Source organism: Vicia villosa, linkage group LG1 (genome assembly GCF_029867415.1).
Source record: "Vicia villosa cultivar HV-30 ecotype Madison, WI linkage group LG1, Vvil1.0, whole genome shotgun sequence".
Lineage (NCBI taxonomy): Eukaryota > Viridiplantae > Streptophyta > Magnoliopsida > Fabales > Fabaceae > Vicia > Vicia villosa.
Genome location: NC_081180.1, coordinates 44,991,998 through 45,011,774, shown reverse-complemented (window position 1 = coordinate 45,011,774; position 19,777 = coordinate 44,991,998). Strand labels below are relative to the sequence as shown.

Sequence of the window (19,777 nt, the reverse complement as noted above, 5' to 3'; positions counted from 1 at the left end):
TAGTCGCGGACCCATCTTACACGAAAGTTCATCGGAAGCAATTTAAGGTGATTGACCCTTATTCACATGACATCATCTTAGTGAATAGTGATGATTTAGAATAAGCTAAATTGTTCAAATCTCAAATCATGACATCCTCCATCAATCATAAATGTATTCTCCATTAAATATTTCATCGCGCTAAACTTGGCATGGAGTCACCTAAATGTCACATCAATTATTTCAACATTGTCTTACACTTTTGGATAAGTTATTAATTAGCGCATGGAGTCACCTAAATGTCACATCAGCTATTTCAACATTGTCTTACACTTTTGGATAAGTTATTAATCGGGAGAAACTTTACTGAATCCAGATTATTCAAGAACATGACCGTTCATTTACAATTGTCTCGGTGGCATTTATGCTACTTCTTGTTAAAATGTTTATTTATTTAATTTACGAAGAAATGCAATAACTTTTTTTTGGTAAAAAAAAATATGAGTGCTAGCAACTCTCAACACTCTCTTTATCACTCACTTTCTTATTAATTGAAACATTGGAAATGAATCCCAAATAAAGTGGTAGGACTCACGCATATATCAATCAATAAAAAAGTGAGTGTTAAAAAAGTGCGTGTTAAAACATTAGAAATAGATCTCACATAAAATAGTAGAACTCACATATCCACGTATGTAACAACCAATAAAAAAATTGAGTATTGAAATGAGATGGTTACTAGCACTCCTTAAAAAAAAAAATACCAGTCGCTATGCGACAAAATTCTTTGAAAGTTTGGCTTACAATAATAACAATAATAAGCAAGTAAGCAAGCAGCATGGTCAATGGTATAATTGAAACCAAACTAAAGCACAAGGCAAGACGATAAAGAGCAGAGAGAGAGAGTAAAATGGAAAAATCATGGATTGCGGCGATGTATTTGGTCCTGGCTACGATTTGCAGCACAACTGCTACTAACGAATCGCCACCATACACCGTCGTTCACACCGCGTCCGATTTCGAGATCAGACTCTACCAAACATCCGTCTGGATGTCCGCCCCCGCCCTAAACATCATCTCCTTCGAGAAAGCCACATGGAACGGCTTCCACAGACTGTTCCAGTTCATACAAGGCGCCAATCTCAATTTCTCTCGAATTCCAATGACCGCTCCAGTATTAACAACCATGGTACCCGGTGCCGGTCCTCTCGAATCACAAGGCTACTATATTAGTTTCTATTTGCCGCTGAAATTCCAAGCGGATCCACCGCTTCCACTTCCGGAACTCAATATCAAACCCTATAAGTTTGATAGCCACTGCGTTGCTGTGAGAAGATTCTCTGGATTTGCGAAGGATGAGAGGATTGTTAAAGAGGCGGAGAAGCTGGATTCGAGTTTGAGTAGGTCGCCATGGGGGGAGTTGAAGAGTCAGCGCGGTTACTCGATTGCGCAGTATAATTCTCCTTTAAGGATTGCTAAACGGAGGAATGAGGTTTGGGCGGATGTTCATGCTCCTGAATTGGGATGTAACTTAGTTGGTGTTGCAGCATTTTGATCATTGATGTTCTGTTTTCATATGCTTAAATGTTTAATATCATTGTTCCGACTTTTCTGAAACATGTATATGAATTTGATGTATAGACTTGTGTGTATAATAACAGTGTAAGTTGTGTTTGTTAATAAAAGAGATCATAACAAATTCTAGTTCAATTGGCAAAAGGATTTGAACTTTGATACTTCAGTTTTGAACTTCGTCTACAAACCGAGGAAAAAAGAGATCCACTTGCTTGAAAACATTAAATTCATTATCATTAATTCCACAAATAAGATATTTAGCTTCTTTTTTGTTGTTCTGGGTATGTTTGTGCAGGGATAGGATCAGGTGTCTTTCATATTTAGTAACTGTGTTTTTGGTGTATATTTGATGATATATTAATGATTATAAAGAATGGTTTAGAGAGTTATTGACACAAAGTCACCAAATGTACCAAGGTTCAAGGTTCAAAGGTAGTGAATCCTCTCCTTGATTGTGCATAGGCGTTCAATTGGAGATTCACACATTTAGTACGATTTGAGGGGAAGCAAAAAAATTGTTTTTGATAGAAACACCATTTGGTGTCATGACAATGGAAAATGCGAATGTGTTTTCATCTCAGTTTGCTTGGAATAAAACTTAATCGACGTGCTGTAGGTTGATCTAGTTGGAATTTCCATTCCCCAAATGTGTCTATTTTTGAAGGTACAATTATGTTTGAAGCAGAACCATAATCGCCAAGCGTTATGCATAATACTTACGAAAGCACTCATCCATTTATAGTTAACGAATTCAATGACTTCAACTACAATAAACTGGTGTAAGATTAATCGTCTTCTATCTTCCATCCCATGTAACATTCCTTTCAGAGCTAACTCTAACTAGTATAATTGGTCAGGAGTCAGCAGCCAAGGAAATTGAAAGCTATCCTCCATTGTCACAGGATTAATCAGCAGACCCCCAAAAAGCAAGAAAATAGAATGATGAGTGAAGTGATTATCAGATTAAGGAATAAAGGATATTTATGGCGTTTAAACTAATATTAAATATACCTAATAGACTTTCAACTACAACAAAATCCCTTCTTTCCTCTGTGTCTGATGTTCATCAAACAATGATACAAGCTGATAAGTCACTACTCACTAATATTGAGTGTTATAATTTACTTAAACCATATTAATATTTTATAACAAATTTCTTTATATGTTGATTATATATTGTGTATGTTAATATGATAAATCACTTCGGACGACCTGTGTGGATGCCCGAGTATTTTACCAGTAGCTGATTATAGACAGACACATATCCTTAAGTTTAGAATCCACCATGAGTCTATGTCTTGAATGATATTTAGGTACCCAAACATTTTGCTTCAAAAGTATATCAATTGAAAATGTGCATCATGTTTTACGGGCAAAAAAGTACAGCAACAGCAAACACATAAAAGCTCCCCGACCATTCTTTATATATTTGTGGAATTGGCACCGAAAATCGGGAGGGAAAAAAGCTAGGTTCCTACTGGTGTATGGTTTTAAAAAAATTAAGTGCACCTCACCTATTAAATAGCATTGCTTTCTAAAGTATTTGGTATCATGTCATTTAAAAATGAGTATAAGATAGCAAAAGAAGATAAGAGAGTACTGAAATATTAGTTAGCTCTATGTCTTGTATGAGTATGCGACGGCAAAGACAAGCCAGGAGCAGAAGCCCTTCTGCTTGGCATAGGTAGCTTAACTTGAGTACAATAAACAATCAATAAAAGCAACAGAAGGACAGCAAAAAGACAAGTTGAAGAAGACATGACCTTCACATTCCTTAAAGTTGAAATTATAGTTTGGGATTTGTGGCTTGCACTGTTTAACCATTGAAATTTCCCTTCAACCAATGCAGCCCCTAATGTCCAGGAAACATCACCTGGACCAAATTCCATTTCTACATCACCAAGACATAGACCATACTCAATCAATGACGCCATATAAGCCACCCGAAAACAAAATTGTCCAGCGTAATTTGGATTGTCAGATATACTGCTCAAGCCAGTCCATAAATTTGAACATAGTTGCTTGCCTGACTCCCAAATCGTTGTTAGATTGGCTCTTGGGCTCAAATTTAGCTTATTGTAGACAAAAAAGAAGCCAGATAAAGCATGAAATCGCTTTGTTGGGTGAGCAACAGCTGTTAAGTTAAGTGCATCAGTGCCTGCAAGGTTTAGAATGAAACAGAGTAAGAGTTGGCGAATAAACATTGTGTGAAGTTTTCTTTTTATATCAATAACTTTCTCCATAATCAATTTTTATAAAAAAAAAGTCCTAAGAATGTTATAATCAAATTGAAGATGTGTTCGGCGTCTGACACATGTCGGGGTCAAACACTGACACGTACGGTTACATTCAATAACTTAAATCTTCTTAAATTATTATTGGTGTCTATGTGTTATAAATGATTATTCACTTACCAATACCAGAAAACAAACTTGCTTGGCAATTTGAACCAACTGCCTGATGTGCCACTTGGGAATCGCTCAAGTTCATAGCAGCTGCAATAGCTATTTCTCTGCATTGTTCCCAATCAGGCTCTCCAGTAAGACTTAAAGTGTTCTGTGGTTGGCTATGGTTTCTTCGGTCAGTGGCATCAAGTCCCGAGCAATAAGAGCATGTATAGTTTTGTACAAAAGTAGACATCAGACAAGGATGTCTGAGTTCAGATATACCTCCAGTTCTTTCCACACTCTGATTATTTCTAAGCATAACAACAGTCCTATCAAACGCTTCATTCAACCCAAATGCAGGCAACGAATACGCCACAATCCTATGTTCAATAGATCCAAACTCCGATCTCATCGCGTTCACATCATCCCCAGTAACACGATCAATCTCCACCACAATCTGCAACGACGAGCCACCCAAATCAACAAGTCCCAAAGTAGAAGACCCCGGATGATCATCATCAAAGCTACCCATTTTGTAATTCAAAGCCACCCACCCATAATAAGCTTCCTCCCTCCCACTCAATACCCTAATCCAGCTCTTCTCAAACACAAAAGAGTGATCTTTCACAACAGCCTCAACATCCTCCAAAACCTGAAACACATCCTCCCTCTTAAGCCTCCTCAGTCCAGCAGTAGCCAGAACAAAAATCGGCGTATCACCGTGCATTTCTCGAGGAACTAAACTTTCCGCCCAAACAATCAAAGGCTCCAAAGCTTGTTTCACTCCTAAAGAATCATTAACCAATTTATCTAACCCCGGTTCGGTTTGCATACAATGATATTGACAAGAGGTTTTCCAAGGCGAACTATTCCTATTTGTTGCATTACTATCCGGATATGAATGTAACAAAATTGGCAAATTTCTATTACCTACAACACTCCCTAACATCCATTCATATATATTAACCCGTGTCCCTGTACTTCCACAGTCTATAACAACAGTGTAATACGACGACGTATTGGGTTTCGAGCTATAAGACTCGAGATAAAAACCCAGAAACAAGAGAATAAGGATGAAAATAACAGCACCGGTTTTAAACAACAATTTATGTTTGGTGGCGAATCGTTTATCTTTGGAAGGGGATTTGGGAACTTCCATTAGAGTTTAATGGGTTTCAGCATTTATTTGAGTAAACATAAACAAAACAAGGTTCAGATTCACTACCTATATCTCTGTATCTGTATGGAACAACTGTAACGAAGAAATAATCAACAAAAAAGGTGCTACTTCGATCCGTGGTTATCTGATTGATGAAGAACTCCTGAAGGACCCAGCATCAGATCGGGGGTTGTGGAGAGGACTGTGCAAATTTCAGGTTTTTTCCTTGTGGAAATTTCACTGTTTCAAATCTTCGGTAGCAAATTTTTTTTTTTTTTTGGACAAAAAGTAGCAAATTTTTATAATTTAATGCACAAAACGTAAATTGACATTTGATAATCGAAAACGAAACATCAGTTACAATTGATTAAAGAAACGATACATCGACAATAATTGACTAAAGAAAACACAACAAAATGCTTAATGGCGTCCATCACCAAGATAACCATCTGTTCCACACGACGGTCTTGTTATCACATGTTTACCGCGATCGTTGATGCTGCCGCGAAGCCTAGCACCACCCCTACCCCTTCGTGCTTCTTGTTGGGTCTGTGTCACTGGGCCTGGAAGTGGGTTGTTTCGTGGGTCGCTGTCTATGAATTCGTCCACGTCACCATAATTTTCCGGAAAACGGCTGTTGTAAAGTCGGTTACCCATCCCCTCATAAGTGTTAAGTCGTGGTGGTGGAGTGGGCAGGGGAAAGACTTGAGGTTCGTAGCACCCAGCAGCACTAGAACTACCTTGATTAAAGCCAAATTGGTTCGACGGTGTTGCATAGCCAGAAGGGGTGCCACGGTGAGAGGATTCTTCATGAGGACCGTCGTCGGGACTTAGATGTAGGCTTGACGAACCGGGCGTAAGGTTTTGGCCGAACAACCTTGCGGACCCTGCAATCGCTGAAAACCCAAATGGTTGTGATTGGGTCCGATACTGACTAGCAGAATGGTGTTGGTCTTCAGCTTCTTGAAAAGGTTGAGACTGTGATTGGAACAGATTTGGTTGCCGGTAGTTGCGGGCAGAACGGGACGGAGTGGAGAACAGATTTTGTTGTTGGTCGGTGTACTGATTTTGTTCTGGTTCTCGTAGTAGTTGTTGCTGTTGTTGTTGCCGTTGTTGTAGTTGTTGTCGTTGTTGTTGTCGTTGTTGTAGTTGTTGTTGTTGTTCCTCTTTAGGTTGTTGTTGGGGTAGGATGTAGTTGTGAGCACGGGGGTCTATTAAGTAGAACGGATCTGCAATAAACAAGTTAGGGGTTGTAACCGTACGATACCAACTCATGTACTCGGCGGACGATTTTATCTCATGATCACTGACGGGGAAGTTGAGGACATATTGGCGACGGTCCTTCCACATCTGGCGGTGATCGGGTGCGAAATCCTTCCAGTTTTGGTGAGTCCACTGATGGTTGACTCGTCTGAGGTGCCACACTTCCAAGTCAACTAGAGCGTCGGGTATACCTTGACGCATTCCGAACTGTAGCATGACCCGGTCACTATGATGCATTTCGATGATGTTGTACCGGATCAGGCAACATCTTGTAGTCCAAATTTCTGCATCTGCAGCTCTAGGCTCATGGTCGCAATTGAGATACGGTCTCCATATAAACTGCATGCATAAGAGTTATACATTATTTCGGGCAAGTATTTATAAAAAAGACATATATAAAAGAGCAAAAGATTAGAGATAATACTTGATGGGGTCCTAGGTGATCAATCAGCTGGCGGTACATTGTGATATTAGACCGCGGATTTTTTGTGAAGTCCATTTTTTTCACGCAAAATCTAAAACGCAAATTAAATGATTTAGTTAGAGTAGAGTAGATATGCGCCAAATGAAATGGCAAAAATTTTCAAAATGGGGACCAGGTGGGGACCACATACCATACATATGTGCCAAATGAAATGGCAAAAATTTTCAAAATTCCTTCTAATGCGCCATTCCATTTGGCGCATTCCAGTTAAGAAAAACAACTAATGCGCCATTCCATTTGGCGCATTAGTACACACCCTTTTTTTTTGAAAATTAGGGTTTACGTTTTTTCTTGTAGAGGAAACCCTAATTGTGCTATAGACCTTAAGCAAGGCGGCCGTCCCTCTATAAATTAGGGTTTCTTGTGTGCATAAGATTACACACATGAAAAAAATGAGATCTCGAATAAGGCCAGATAGCACGCACCGGACCTCTGAGCCTCCACCACCTATGAGGCGGTTCACCTATCAACCGGACTATCGTCGAAGGAACGGGCACGTCATTTTCTCCCCCGTCAAACCTCCCATGCAGGTTATGTTTTGGAATATACATTCCATGGACCAACTTAAGAGAACAATCCTGAGGTTTTTGGACGGGGAGTACAGTCCCGGCGAAGAAATCAGATCTATCAAGAGGCTTAGAACAAGGGGTGGTGTTTTTCTTGAAAGACAACGTTGGTGGGAGACTATGGAAGACGACATTCAATGCACTCGGATGATGGAGGACAGAGAAGACATTGATTTAACCGTTGTAATATCCTAGATGCCGCAGTTTCTTTATCATTTTTGTAACTTCTGTACCGTTCAATCAAATGCTCTTAGCATATTTCAATGAAATGATATTTTATCGTTACAAAGTTGCCAATGAGTATTTAAGTTATTAATAATTAACAAAAATCTTTCCCGCCATATTTACCCGCTAAAAAAAAGTTGCCACAAGTAGTCTGCTCTTCTATAAATAGAGGTGTGGGTGTGGAGTTGAAGTATTAACTCTTTCTTTCTTCTTACTGCAAACACTTAAAAATGAATTCAATTTGGGCTGTAGTTTTTTTTTAGGAAGGTAGCCACATGCGGGTTTGTCTGAACCCTCATTGGAATTTCAAGAGAATTGTTAGAGCCATCAACACCGGGTTTCGTCAACTGGATGGTCCAACCAGGAAAGTTAAACAGATAGATTATCGTTGTCCATACATTACGTTGACGGATAATAACCCAGAAGGCACGTACATGTATTATTGGGATCGTGTGAAAGACGATGTGGACGTGGATCTAATGTTTTGGACATACAGTGGAGAAGTTAACCGAGGCGTTGAAAATCCACTTGTTCTTGCAGTGATTCTTGAGTAGTTTAGATTAAGTGTTGTTTTATTTTCCTTTTTGCAATGTAATATCGTGTTCTACCGGTTGTTTTCTTTTTTTGCAGTTTAATATCGTGTTCTACCGGTTGTTTTGTGTTGCAAACGCCGGATCATTTAATTAAAATTAATGTGGTTGTTGTGTTAGTTGTGGTTGTCTGAACATAATTTTAACATATAAGATTATATACATATATATATATATATATATATATATATATATAAATTATATATATATATATATAATCTTATATATATATATATATATATATATATATATATATATATATATATATTTAAGAATATATAATTTTCTCACTTAGAAAGAAAGAAAAAAAACAGAACATCGTTGATAGGAAGATCATGTGACAGACATAGATCAGCGTGCGTCTGTCTAGTCGCGTCGTATTGGAATCTTGGGACAGATCTAGATCAGCGTGCGTCTGTCTAGTCTCGTCAATTTGGAATCCTGTGACAGACATAGATCAGCGTGCGTCTGTCTAGTCACGTCGTGACTTTTTATGTCCACTATCTCTATAATTGTTTTCAAACTCACCCCATTGTTTTTTTAACGGTACCAAGAGAAGAAAAAAATCAATCTATTTCAACAAAAGATAGTAAAAGAAAAACAATAATCTAAAAATTCACTTAGAAAGAAAGAGAAAAAAAACAGAATATCGTTGATAGGAAAATCATTTATGAACAAGAATAAAAAAACTCACCATTGTATGGGGCTCTGAGCCTGCAATGGTTGAAAGTTGAAACTGTCGAGTGAAGGAATGAGAAGAAAGAGAGAACGTGTATATTTACATCGCTAAAATATGATTAAAAAATGATTTTATTTCATTTTTAATTTTTTATAAATAATTATAGAGATAGTAACACTTCTAAAACACACATTTCAATTTTTTTATAATTTTATTCTTTATAATTGTGTTCCCCAATTCATGTTGGAATCCTGTGATCATGTCGCGTCATGTTGGACTCTTGGGACAGACATAGATCAGCGTGCGTCTGTCTAGTCGCGTCATGTTGGAATCTTGGGACAGACCTAGATCAGCGTGCGTCTGTCTAGTCTCGTCAATTTGGAATCCTGTGACAGACATAGATCAGCGTGCGTCTGTCTTTTATGTTAAATTTGGAATCTTGGGACAGACATATATCAGCGTTTGTGTGTCTTGAGACAATGCAAAGCTGTAAGAATTACCCTATATAAGACAACCAATATTTTCTAAACATTACAACACACACAATCAATATTGCCTACTCTGACCTGAAATTACAACACCCAAACACTAACCCGAAAAAATGGCTTCATCTTCCCAATACCTTGTACATGCCCATTTAAACGGTGAGACTTACTCACATGAAATAGCTGGTTTTGTGATGAGAAATAGGGGTGGGAATAGGCTAGGCTTTATAAGGCCTGGGCCTGGCCTACGATAAACTTATAAGGTCTGAGCCTGGCCTATGGCCTACTATAGGCTCGTTTTTTCAGCCTGGCCTGGCCTTTTTAAAAGCCTGGCCTGACCTGAAAGCCTATTTAAAAGCCTCTTTCTTATTAATGTTTTCAATTAATTCATATTACTTAAAAAGCCTTATAGGTCGCATATATAAGAACATTTAGACCAACCTGTTTAACATTTTTTCTAATATATATGCATATATAGACCAATATATTTAACGCTTTTTCTAATATATATGCATATATAGGCCAACCTATTTAGACTAATTTTAATATATATATATAAATATAGGTCGGCCTACAAGGCTTTATAGGCTCTTTTAATAGCATAGGTCTGGCCTATTTTATTAAATAGGCTTTTAAAAAAGCCCAAGCCTGGCCTTTTTATCAAATAGGCCTAGCCTGGCCTGGCCTTAAGTAGGCTAGGCTATAGGCCCCTGTAGGCCGGCCTGGCCTATTCCCACCCCTAATGAGAAACACTCAGGTTGTGCCATTTTTGTTAAGCAAAAGAGCCACCTTTACATCCTTCATTCAGCGAGTACACGCTAAGATTGCAATGGGTCCTATTGCAAACATTTTTTACCAATGTCCCTCTTTCAATGACAACAACACCGTCAAGTTTTATGAGATGGAGATTGCAAATGACGAAGACCTGCAAGATATGTTTACTACCCACGAATACTCTGGCTTGGATTCCATTGAGCTGTACATTACTCTTCAGGATGGGACACAAGAAACTCATGTTGTCCAGTCGCAAGTTATAGACCCACCAGTCAACGAGCAAGAAGAGGTTGATGTCATAGACGAGGAAGAAGAAGATCTGGAAACTGAATTTGACGACATGGTCAACGAGAAATCCGACGACGAGCAACACATTCCGGTGCCTCCAGCCCATGTGTATGCATCTCCAGCACATATGAGTAACTTGAACCTTCAAGGTGACGAACCATCATCCGACATCTTCTTCACACCGTACATCCAAAATGACGATGAGTTAAAGGAAGGAGACAAGTTTCCTTCTAAGGAGGCATGTCTTAGAACAATAAAAAAATGGCACATGGCGCACAACGTTGATTTTGAAGTAGATCGTTCAAACCTGGAATGGTATGTAATCACTTGTAAGAATCCAGAGTGTGGCTTCAGACTGTTGGCTTCTTATAGGAAGAGAAGTAATGCATGGAAAATAGGGTCGATTACGCAACAACACACATGTGTCAACCCTAACACTTCCCAGGATCATACGAAACTCAATGGCGATCTCATCTGCCAGGAGATCTTGCCTCTCATAAGCTCTGATCCGTCTTTGAAGGTCAAAAATATTATCTCGCATATCGTTACAACCTTCAACTACACTCCATTTTACAGAAAGGCGTGGGTTGCAAAAATAAAGGCAATTGAGATAGTCTACGGCAACTGGGAGGAGTCATACAAAATTCTTCCCCGCTACCTTACTACGCATCAAAGTTACGCACCTGGCACTGTTACTATTCTAGAGACACTGCCCGCGCATGCCCCGGATGGAAACCCTATCCAAGGAAACAGAATATTCCATAGGCTATTTTGGGCGTTCAAACCTTGCGTACGGGGGTTTGCACATTGTAAACCCATACTTCAAATTGATGGAACATGGTTATACGGTAAATAAAAAGGAACCATGCTTATGGCGGTTGCACAGGACGGGAACAGCAACATTTTTCCAGTGGCGTTCACAATTGTTGAAGGTGAAACTGCCGCGGCTTGGAGTTTCTTTCTAAGGAACCTCCGAGAACTTGTTGCTCCTCAGCCGGACATCTATTTAATCTCTGATAGGCACGCTTCCATTGAGAGTGCTTATAATAATCCAGCAAACGGATGGCATGACCCGCCATCAAAACACGTCTATTGTATTCGCCACATCGCCCAGAACTTCATGCGGGAGATCAAGGACAGACATCTCAGAAAGGCTCTGGTCAATGCTGGTTATGCATTAACCCAACCCACATTCCAGCATTATCGGAGTGAGATTGCACTGACAAATCCAGATGCAGGAAGTTGGATAGATAACCTTTCTAGGGAGAAATGGACTAGGGCTTATGACCAAGGCGTGCGATGGGGCCATATGACGACAAATCTGGTGGAATCAATGAATGGAGTTTTCAAAGGCATTCGTAACCTTCCTATCACAACACTAGTGGAGGCAACCTACTTTAGGATGGCTTCGCTATTCTCAACGAGAGGCAGGAAATGGGGTGATGTTAGACAATCTGGTCAACTGTTAAGTGATAGTTGCATGAAATTTATGCAACAGCAATCGGCAAAAGCAAACACTCATCAAGTAACTTCTTTCGACCGGTTCAACCGCACGTTTAGTGTGCGCAAAACAATTGACCACAATGAGGGTTTGCCAAGACAACAGTATAGGGTTCTGCTGGACGAAGATTGGTGCGACTGTGGAAGGTTTCAAGCTTTTCGTATGCCTTGCTCACATGTCATAGTTGCATGTGCGTTTGCGCACCGCGACGCAAAATCACTACTGTCTCCAATTTACAAGACTCAGACATTGCTCCGAGTTTACAGTGTTGCGTTTCCAGTGGTAGCCAATGAGGATTACTGGCCTGAGTATGATGGGGAGGTAGTTTGGCATAACGACGCAATGCGGCGAAAGAAAAAGGGTTGTCCCAATAGTACACGGATTAGAACCGAAATGGACGTCCACGACAAAATGGAAAGAAAATGCAGCATTTGTCGTCAGGTGGGATACAATAGAAAAAGATGCCCAAATCGTGGCTCGACCTCGTCACAAGTTTAATCTACTCTGTATTTTTTTTTTACGACAATGTATCAATTTCGCATGCAACTCTTGTAACCTTTCCTCAGTCTTTCATCAATAAATTGTGCTTTAGTAAAAAACCGAAATCGACGACGCAAACATTATTTTAGGGTTAATAAGAATTTTACAAACTCGATTTACCATACGTTTTTACGAAAATAAAAGACCGGAAATAAAAACTTTGCGTGAAAATACCTGAAACGGGTTAATTTTGAAAAAAAAAAGGCACAACACATAGGAGCCAAATGAAATGGCGCCTATGTGTTGCATGAGGAGTGCATGCGCCATTTGGTTTGGCTAACATGCATGTGCCCTAATTTCTTCATCATTTGCGCCATTTGGAATGACATGTAAGGTACATTTGCGCCATTTCATTTGGCGCATTCACTTATTTTTCAACCCAAACCTAGACAGTTTGGTAAGTACCCCGAAAACATAGTTTTTTTGGTAATTTTTTTATTAAACATGGTTATTTAATTTTTTTTTCTTGTATTGGTTTAAAATCAATAAAAGGTTGTATTTTAAATCAATCACAATTTTATTATAAATTAAAATATAAAAATAAAATTTTCACTTACTAGTATATTACAACCATTTTATGAACTTAATTAATATAAAAATTTGATTTAATTTTTCTCTCTTTTATTAATTATTTTTTAAAAATATAAATTTATGTTTGTTTTCATATCGACATATCATGTCGATAAATCAATTTTAAGCACAGTACTATATGTCATGAAGTATAATCCACGAATATATCACCAACGGTAATTTCAATTTTCCTCTATACTCTCACCACTCTCTTTGTACTATGCTATGCTCCCACTTAAATTTCTTCTAATGTACATAAATGGAAGCAAAAGACCAACAAATATACAAATCTGAGGGAGATATTCTGTTAGACCAAATTAAAAAAATAACAAGCACATGAGAAGTGGTTAAATATATATATATATATATATATATATATATATATATATATATATATATATATATATATATATATATATATATATATATATATATATATATATATATATATATATATATATATATATAAAAGAAAAGAACAAATAGGTCTTAGTCTTCATCCTTTTATAGCCAAACATTTTTTTTTATAAAATTTTTAAAAATAACTTTTAAATTGTTGATTTAAATATATCAATTAATTAATACATAAATAGAAATAAATTCTTTCGTTAAAAATTGAATGATGATATTCTTCACCCACCTAATTTTAAGACATTCTTCAATCAATATAAATTTGTATTTCATAAAACTCTTTAATTTGTATATAATCAATTTTATGATATTTTAGGAACATACAATAATTTTTTAATCACAATAAAAAATATATAAAATCACTATATATTTTTCTCGGAATGATTTATTTTTAATTTTGTTTACTTTAATAAAAAAATTAATTTTGTTTACTTTAATAGAAAAATTAAAAATTATCTTAAAAATATTTACCTTAATTGATCCTTTTATTTTACCTCATTCAATAAATCAATGTTCACATATCAAATTCATACAATTTTGGCTTAGTTAGAAGTTTGATTTTATTTTATTTTATTCATAAAAATAATTTTTCTATTTCATATTCAAACCGTTTGAATTTAAAAAAGGAAGATCAAGACAAACTTAAAGAGGATAAGAAAAATGTAATCAAACTCATTTCTTACCCATGTTGACAAACCCACGTGTAAGTACAAAAATACCCTTACGATGAGACACGCATTGGTTATATTATAGCTCCGCAGTTTCAGCATTGTAGTTGACACGCTTCCGCACCGTATAAAAGTCCTAACGTCAATTACCATTCACCCCTTACCACAGCTCCTTCTACCGACTGCGTACGAATCAAAACAAGAACAAAACAAAGCCGCGAAAAAGTTTCCAGAAAGAATACAGAGAGAAAACATGAAGATCACGGCGCTTCTTGTGCTTAAATCCACCGGCGACGGTTCCGAATCGGTTTTTCTAGCTAACGCTTCTGATGTGAGTCACTTCGGTTACTTTCAACGCTCCAGCGTCAAAGAGTTCATCGTTTTCGTAGGTCGCACCGTAGCCAATCGTACCCCTGCAGGCCAGCGTCAATCCGTTCAACACGAAGGTTTAATTCCGTGGAATTCGAAATCTTAGGGTTTCGGATATCGAATTATGCAAATCGCGCGTTTTGAATTATGTTTTTCATTGATCTGTCTGGATCGGATTCCTAACCAACTTTTTTGTTTATTGTTTTATTATTTCTTTTCGTGTAAGAGATAGCATTATTGGTTTGATATGTGATCGTGTGTTTTCATATCCTGTGATAGTTAATTTTGGGAAAGAGATGTGTTAATTTTTTTTTTTGTTATCAAAATTGTGAGTGATTGGAAGTTTCTTTACCTTTGCAGAGTACAAGGTGCACGCGTACAACAACAAAAATGGTCTCTGTGCAGTGGGATTTATGGATGATCACTATCCAGTTCGAAGTGCGTTTTCTCTTCTCAGCCAGGTGAGAATCAGAGCAGGGTGTTTAGTTTCAATGTTGCTTCATTTGGTTTTGCCGTGAATATTATGCATCTGGTATTGCTGAGGATACTTTAGTTATGCATTGACACTTTTGGTAGGTCCGTTGGCTCGATTCCCGAACTACCGAGGATATAAGATTATAAAATTGTCTTGTTTTGTAAATAGAGAAAATTATGTCTTATTAGTTATCTAATTTATGGATATCTTGAGACTCGCACTCTTTGTTTTCCATTTTTGTCATGGTTTACTGTCTTGATATCATACTAACCTGATCATCTTCCTTGTGAACATACTCACGAAGGTAACCGTTAAATTAGTGACAACCAGTTATTAGATTTTAATTTTAATTGCAGGGTCTAGGTCATAGGTTTCGGTTCTATAACTTGTATCTACTACCAAATTAACAATCTGAATATGTTGCATTAATTCCAAATCTAATGAAATCATGAAAACAATTTGTTTGGCAATGTGCCTTGGCCATCGTATATGATATATCCCAGTGGGACTTTATAATTTATATCCTTCAATTTTGGTAACGAGGATCTCATGTTTGAACATCTGTTCCCCTCTGTTTGTCTTTATGTGTCAATGTAACTCTGCCTGCGCCTAGTATTGATCTGTACCTCTGTTTGTCTTTATGTGTCAATGTAACTCTGCCTGCGCCTAGTATTGATCTGTACCATAACTGATCAATTAACTCTTTATGTTTGGGTGGGAAGTTAAGAAGTTGTATCCGATGGAATGTATCTGATGCATGCTATCATTTTACTAGATGGTAATAAAATATGATGTCTTGCAGGTGCTGGATGAATATCAAAAAAGTTTTGGTGAATCATGGAGAACCATTCAGGAAGACAGTACTCAAACATGGCCCTATTTGAATGATGCTCTCGTGAAATTCCAGGCATGTAATTGCCTTTTCTTCATTATATTGACTTCAGCTAGACGAGCTGTTGATTTTCTATTAAAAATGTGCACAATATTCAAAATTGCTTCAAAGAAGCCTTTTTTTTCTTTTGGCCTACCTTTTACATGATGGCTTTTGACTCAAACCCTCCTTTTTTTATGTGCCTGTCAAATTTCAGGATCCTGCAGAGGCTGACAAGTTGATGAGAATCCAGAGGGAGTTGGATGAAACAAAAATCATCCTTGTAAGCATTAAGCATGCAAGACTTTGCATTGCATTGTAGCATATAGGTTCCCTGTATCTCTTGTCTTCTAAATTTACTGTCATGTAGTTATTCATTTTTTAACTCAACAAATGATAGGCTATGTTGCAAATTTATCATTTCTTAGCACCATGATGTGATGTCAATGTGACATAGATTTTGATGTCTGTCAGCTGGTTAGCAATAATTCCGTTGCTGTAATTCTTACTTTTTGGCAATATGTTTGTTTCTTAGTAATATACATTTAATTTTATTTGAGTGAGTGGACTTTTCTCATTTCCTCTTCACTCTATTGGCTTGTTTTGATTCTCTGCAGTGTAGATTTCTAAGAACTGCATAATGTAGTGTTTATCCATGACTGACTTTATTATTTTCTCTCACCATATGATTTTCTGTTGTAAACAGCACAAGACCATTGATAGTGTTCTTGCACGAGGGGAGAAGCTGGACAGTTTAGTTGAGAAGAGTTCTGATCTGAGTGCAGCGTCGCAGGTAAGTGATACAGCTTCTATTTTACAACTTTGCCCTCTGGGATTTTCCCATAAATGCATGCATATTATATATTCAGACGTCTGTTAATTCTCCAACTCTTGGTTTACCAAAGCTTAGGTGTATGTGGTCAATAAGCATGTTCAATGAATATTGCATTTCGTTCCCGTGATTAATGTCATTGTTGGTTAGATTTTTTGCAATGCTTTTATTGAAAGCCGTGACAGTGTTATAATTGTTGCCCATAAGTCAAGACTGCATTCATGCTTTAAACTAATTATCTTAGGAAGAATACCGATACTGATAGGATTAATTCCTATCTAAATAAGTGAGAATGTAATATTAAAGAATATAGGAGAATATTGCAATAAATGCAAGAGCTAATGCTCTCAAAGGACCCAGGTTACATGCCCAAAAATGAGAAGAACGCACACCATCTCTCTCTGAACTTCCCTATTATAGAAAGATTTCATATCTGTTGTCTCTCTCCCCTAACATTCCCTCCAATTTGCTGTGTACATGGTAATTCCACTCTTGAAAGGGAGTATTGGCCCACATAACCTGATCATTAGAGTCTTATTGAGCCTCTTTCTATTTATCGACAATAGACTCCAGAAACCTATTAATACCACCTGGTTGTAAAGTATCTCAAATTGCAGTGCTGCAAGGGACTTGGCAATGTCACCGACATGGATTATCAAGGAGTTCAGTTTTGCTGAATAGTTATGCTGTTGAGCCAATTGCTCCTTCAGCGTCAACTCTTAATGCTGCTGCGGCAACTCCTAATTTTTCAGAGGGAAACCAATAGCAATCAGCCGGCCATACAATTTCTCCTTTCCTAAATATTTAATTCTGTTTGATGCATAAAGAAATGTGATTTATTTTGAATATTTTGAATACCATAGTTGGTTGCAGCTCATGAGAAACTCTCAGTTAACTATGAATTGAAATTTGTTTCCCTCTTCGCTTACTATGCTGTGCTGACACAAGAATATGATTCTGGCATTTGAAACAGATGTTCTACAAGCAAGCGAAGAAAACCAACCAGTGCTGTACAATATTGTAAGCTTTCAAGACCATCAGTATCATGTGAGCTTGTCTGAATCCTGTTCTGACGTTGATGCTGTTGGATAGGGTGAAAATAGCTTCGTATGTCTATAACACTCTCCATTGTCTGTTTTGTGAAATTCTGTGATTTTCCCGGTTATATGTATTGCATACGGGAACGAAATATTGGCCAAAGGTTTCAGTGTGTTGGCAAAATAACATTCTCATTTACTTTGTTTGTGATACTTCGATAATTTTTAGTGTTTTGCATATAAAACTACTTTGATGAAACCATTCCAAGTTACTACAATATGTACTGGGATATTGTCACGTGCGCTCATCTATCGTGTTATCTGCTTTAGGTTTTTTTTAATTGATTTAATGGTAGTGGTCCTATTTTAAATTGATTTAAGATTTAGGTTTATGTCTTTTTAATTTTACAATTTTGATTCCTTTTATAAAATTTCTAAAATTGATCCCACCACTGACTTTTTTAATAATGTGGTAATAGTAAATATAATAATATGAAGAGTGAAGACCCATATTAGTCCCTCACAAATATCACCCGAGTCAAATTAGTCCCTCACAAAAAAATTGACTCAACTTAATCCCTTACAAAATTTAACCGGATCATATTAGTCCTTCTGCTAATATTTTTCTCAAATCCGTTTTTTCCTACTTATAAACCGGTTCTTTTCATACTTTTAAACCGTGACTGGACTGACACGTTAAATTTTTTATTTTTTATTTTTTAAATATTAAATTAATTTTTATTTTTAATTTCATTTTTAAACCGTTATCAATGAATAATATAAAAAAGACAAAATTATTTTTTATAAAGTAATTTTTAAACAAGTAATTTCTATGATTTCTACTAATATTATCAAATTCTATACATAAATTTTTATCTATGAGGTCTCAAATTCAAGTTCCTTCAGGTTAAATGATTTTCACTTTACAGCTAGACAAAACAATTTCTACCGTTAATAAAGTGACTATTATTTACAACTAGAAAAATCAATTTCTATTGTTAGTAAAGTGACTATCAATAACAACTAAACAAATCAATTTTTATTGTTAGTAAAGTGACTATCATTTACAAAATAGACAAATCAATTTATATTATATTAAATTGACTGTCATTTAATCTGAAGGGACTTAGGTTCGAGACCATATTGATACAAATTTTGTATTTTGTAATTTAAATTTAGAATTGTTTAAGATTAACCACATGGGTCTGAGTTTAACTCCTTATAAGAAACAATTTTGGCTTTTTTATATTATTAATTTATAATTGTTTAAAAATGAATTTAAAAATAAAAAACAATTTAGTATTTAAAAAATGAAAAATAAATAAAATCCAACGTGGCAGTCCAGTCACGGTTTAAAACTAAAAAAAATCGGTTTGAAAAAAATATTAACAAAAGGGCTAATATGATCCGGTTAAATTTTATAAGGGATTAAATTGGGTCTATTTTATTGTGAAGGACTAATTTGACTCATGTGTGATTTGTGGGGGACCAAAATGGATCTTCACTCTAATATGAAAGAAGTGGACCAAAATGATAATTAATACTCCCTCCGTTTTTTATTATAAGTCGTTTTAGACTTTTCACACAGATTAAGAAAAATAATAATTGTTGTATGAAAATAAAAAATTATGAAGGTTTTTACAAAATTATCCTTCATTAATGACACGTGGAACATAAATTTATATAATTGAAAGGAGAGAGAATAATAAATATTTAAGGATATAATAGGAAAAATAACATTAATTATTCATTGGAATTGTAAAGCGACTTATATTTAAATACAATTTTTTTCCCAAACCGACTTATAATAAAAAATGGAGAGATTAACTATAAAATAATATTTATTATATGCAAGTCCTTGTGTCTCCAAGCACTTAATCCTTAAAAATTGTTTTCTTTAAACCTTAATCCCACCCAAATTCTAAACAAAACAACTACGCCTCTTTTAATTCATACTCTAGCCACCCATCAATTATTGTCACGGCTTTTCCAATGAATTTGTTAATGATTCTTCCCACATTCTAATAGTCCTATCCTATGCATAGTTCC

At 36.3% G+C, this 19,777-nt stretch overlaps 3 protein-coding genes across 3 annotated transcripts; 2 read left to right on the top strand and 1 right to left on the bottom strand.

Annotated features, from left to right (window-relative positions):
• Positions 1-803: 803 nt before the first annotated feature.
• LOC131636099 (uncharacterized) lies at positions 804-1,689 on the top strand. The gene has a single exon (XM_058906752.1). It carries the CDS (start codon positions 890-892, stop codon positions 1,532-1,534), a length of 645 nt encoding a protein of 214 aa, XP_058762735.1. The 5' UTR covers positions 804-889; the 3' UTR covers positions 1,535-1,689.
• A 1,470-nt stretch (positions 1,690-3,159) lies between these two features.
• LOC131636080 (probable apyrase 7) lies at positions 3,160-5,375 on the bottom strand. The gene is made up of 2 exons (XM_058906730.1): positions 3,969-5,375; positions 3,160-3,712 (listed from the first exon to the last, which is right to left on the bottom strand). The coding sequence occupies exons 1-2, from the start codon at positions 5,098-5,100 to the stop codon at positions 3,162-3,164; spliced, it is 1,683 nt and encodes a 560-aa protein (XP_058762713.1). The 5' UTR covers positions 5,101-5,375; the 3' UTR covers positions 3,160-3,161.
• An 8,873-nt stretch (positions 5,376-14,248) lies between these two features.
• On the top strand, positions 14,249-17,987 carry LOC131636070 (VAMP-like protein YKT61). The gene is made up of 6 exons (XM_058906719.1): positions 14,249-14,590; positions 14,874-14,974; positions 15,791-15,895; positions 16,077-16,142; positions 16,566-16,652; positions 17,665-17,987. Exons 1-6 carry the CDS (start codon positions 14,398-14,400, stop codon positions 17,713-17,715), a joined length of 603 nt encoding a protein of 200 aa, XP_058762702.1. The 5' UTR covers positions 14,249-14,397; the 3' UTR covers positions 17,716-17,987.
• Positions 17,988-19,777: the final 1,790 nt, after the last annotated feature.

What these genes read in the sequence shown, in the direction of transcription:
- LOC131636099 (XM_058906752.1), top strand. Translation starts at nt 890, where the DNA reads ATGGAAAAATCATGGATTGCGGCGATGTATTTGGTCCTGGCTACGATT.
- LOC131636080 (XM_058906730.1), bottom strand. Translation starts at nt 5,100, where the DNA reads ATGGAAGTTCCCAAATCCCCTTCCAAAGATAAACGATTCGCCACCAAA. An exon ending in AAGTTTGTTTTCTGGTATTG is followed by an intron (nt 3,713 to 3,968) that starts GTAAGTGAATAA and finishes TAAACCTTGCAG; the next exon opens with GCACTGATGCACTTAACTTA.
- LOC131636070 (XM_058906719.1), top strand. Translation starts at nt 14,398, where the DNA reads ATGAAGATCACGGCGCTTCTTGTGCTTAAATCCACCGGCGACGGTTCC. An exon ending in ATGCTCTCGTGAAATTCCAG is followed by an intron (nt 15,896 to 16,076) that starts GCATGTAATTGC and finishes GTCAAATTTCAG; the next exon opens with GATCCTGCAGAGGCTGACAA. An exon ending in ATGAAACAAAAATCATCCTT is followed by an intron (nt 16,143 to 16,565) that starts GTAAGCATTAAG and finishes TGTTGTAAACAG; the next exon opens with CACAAGACCATTGATAGTGT.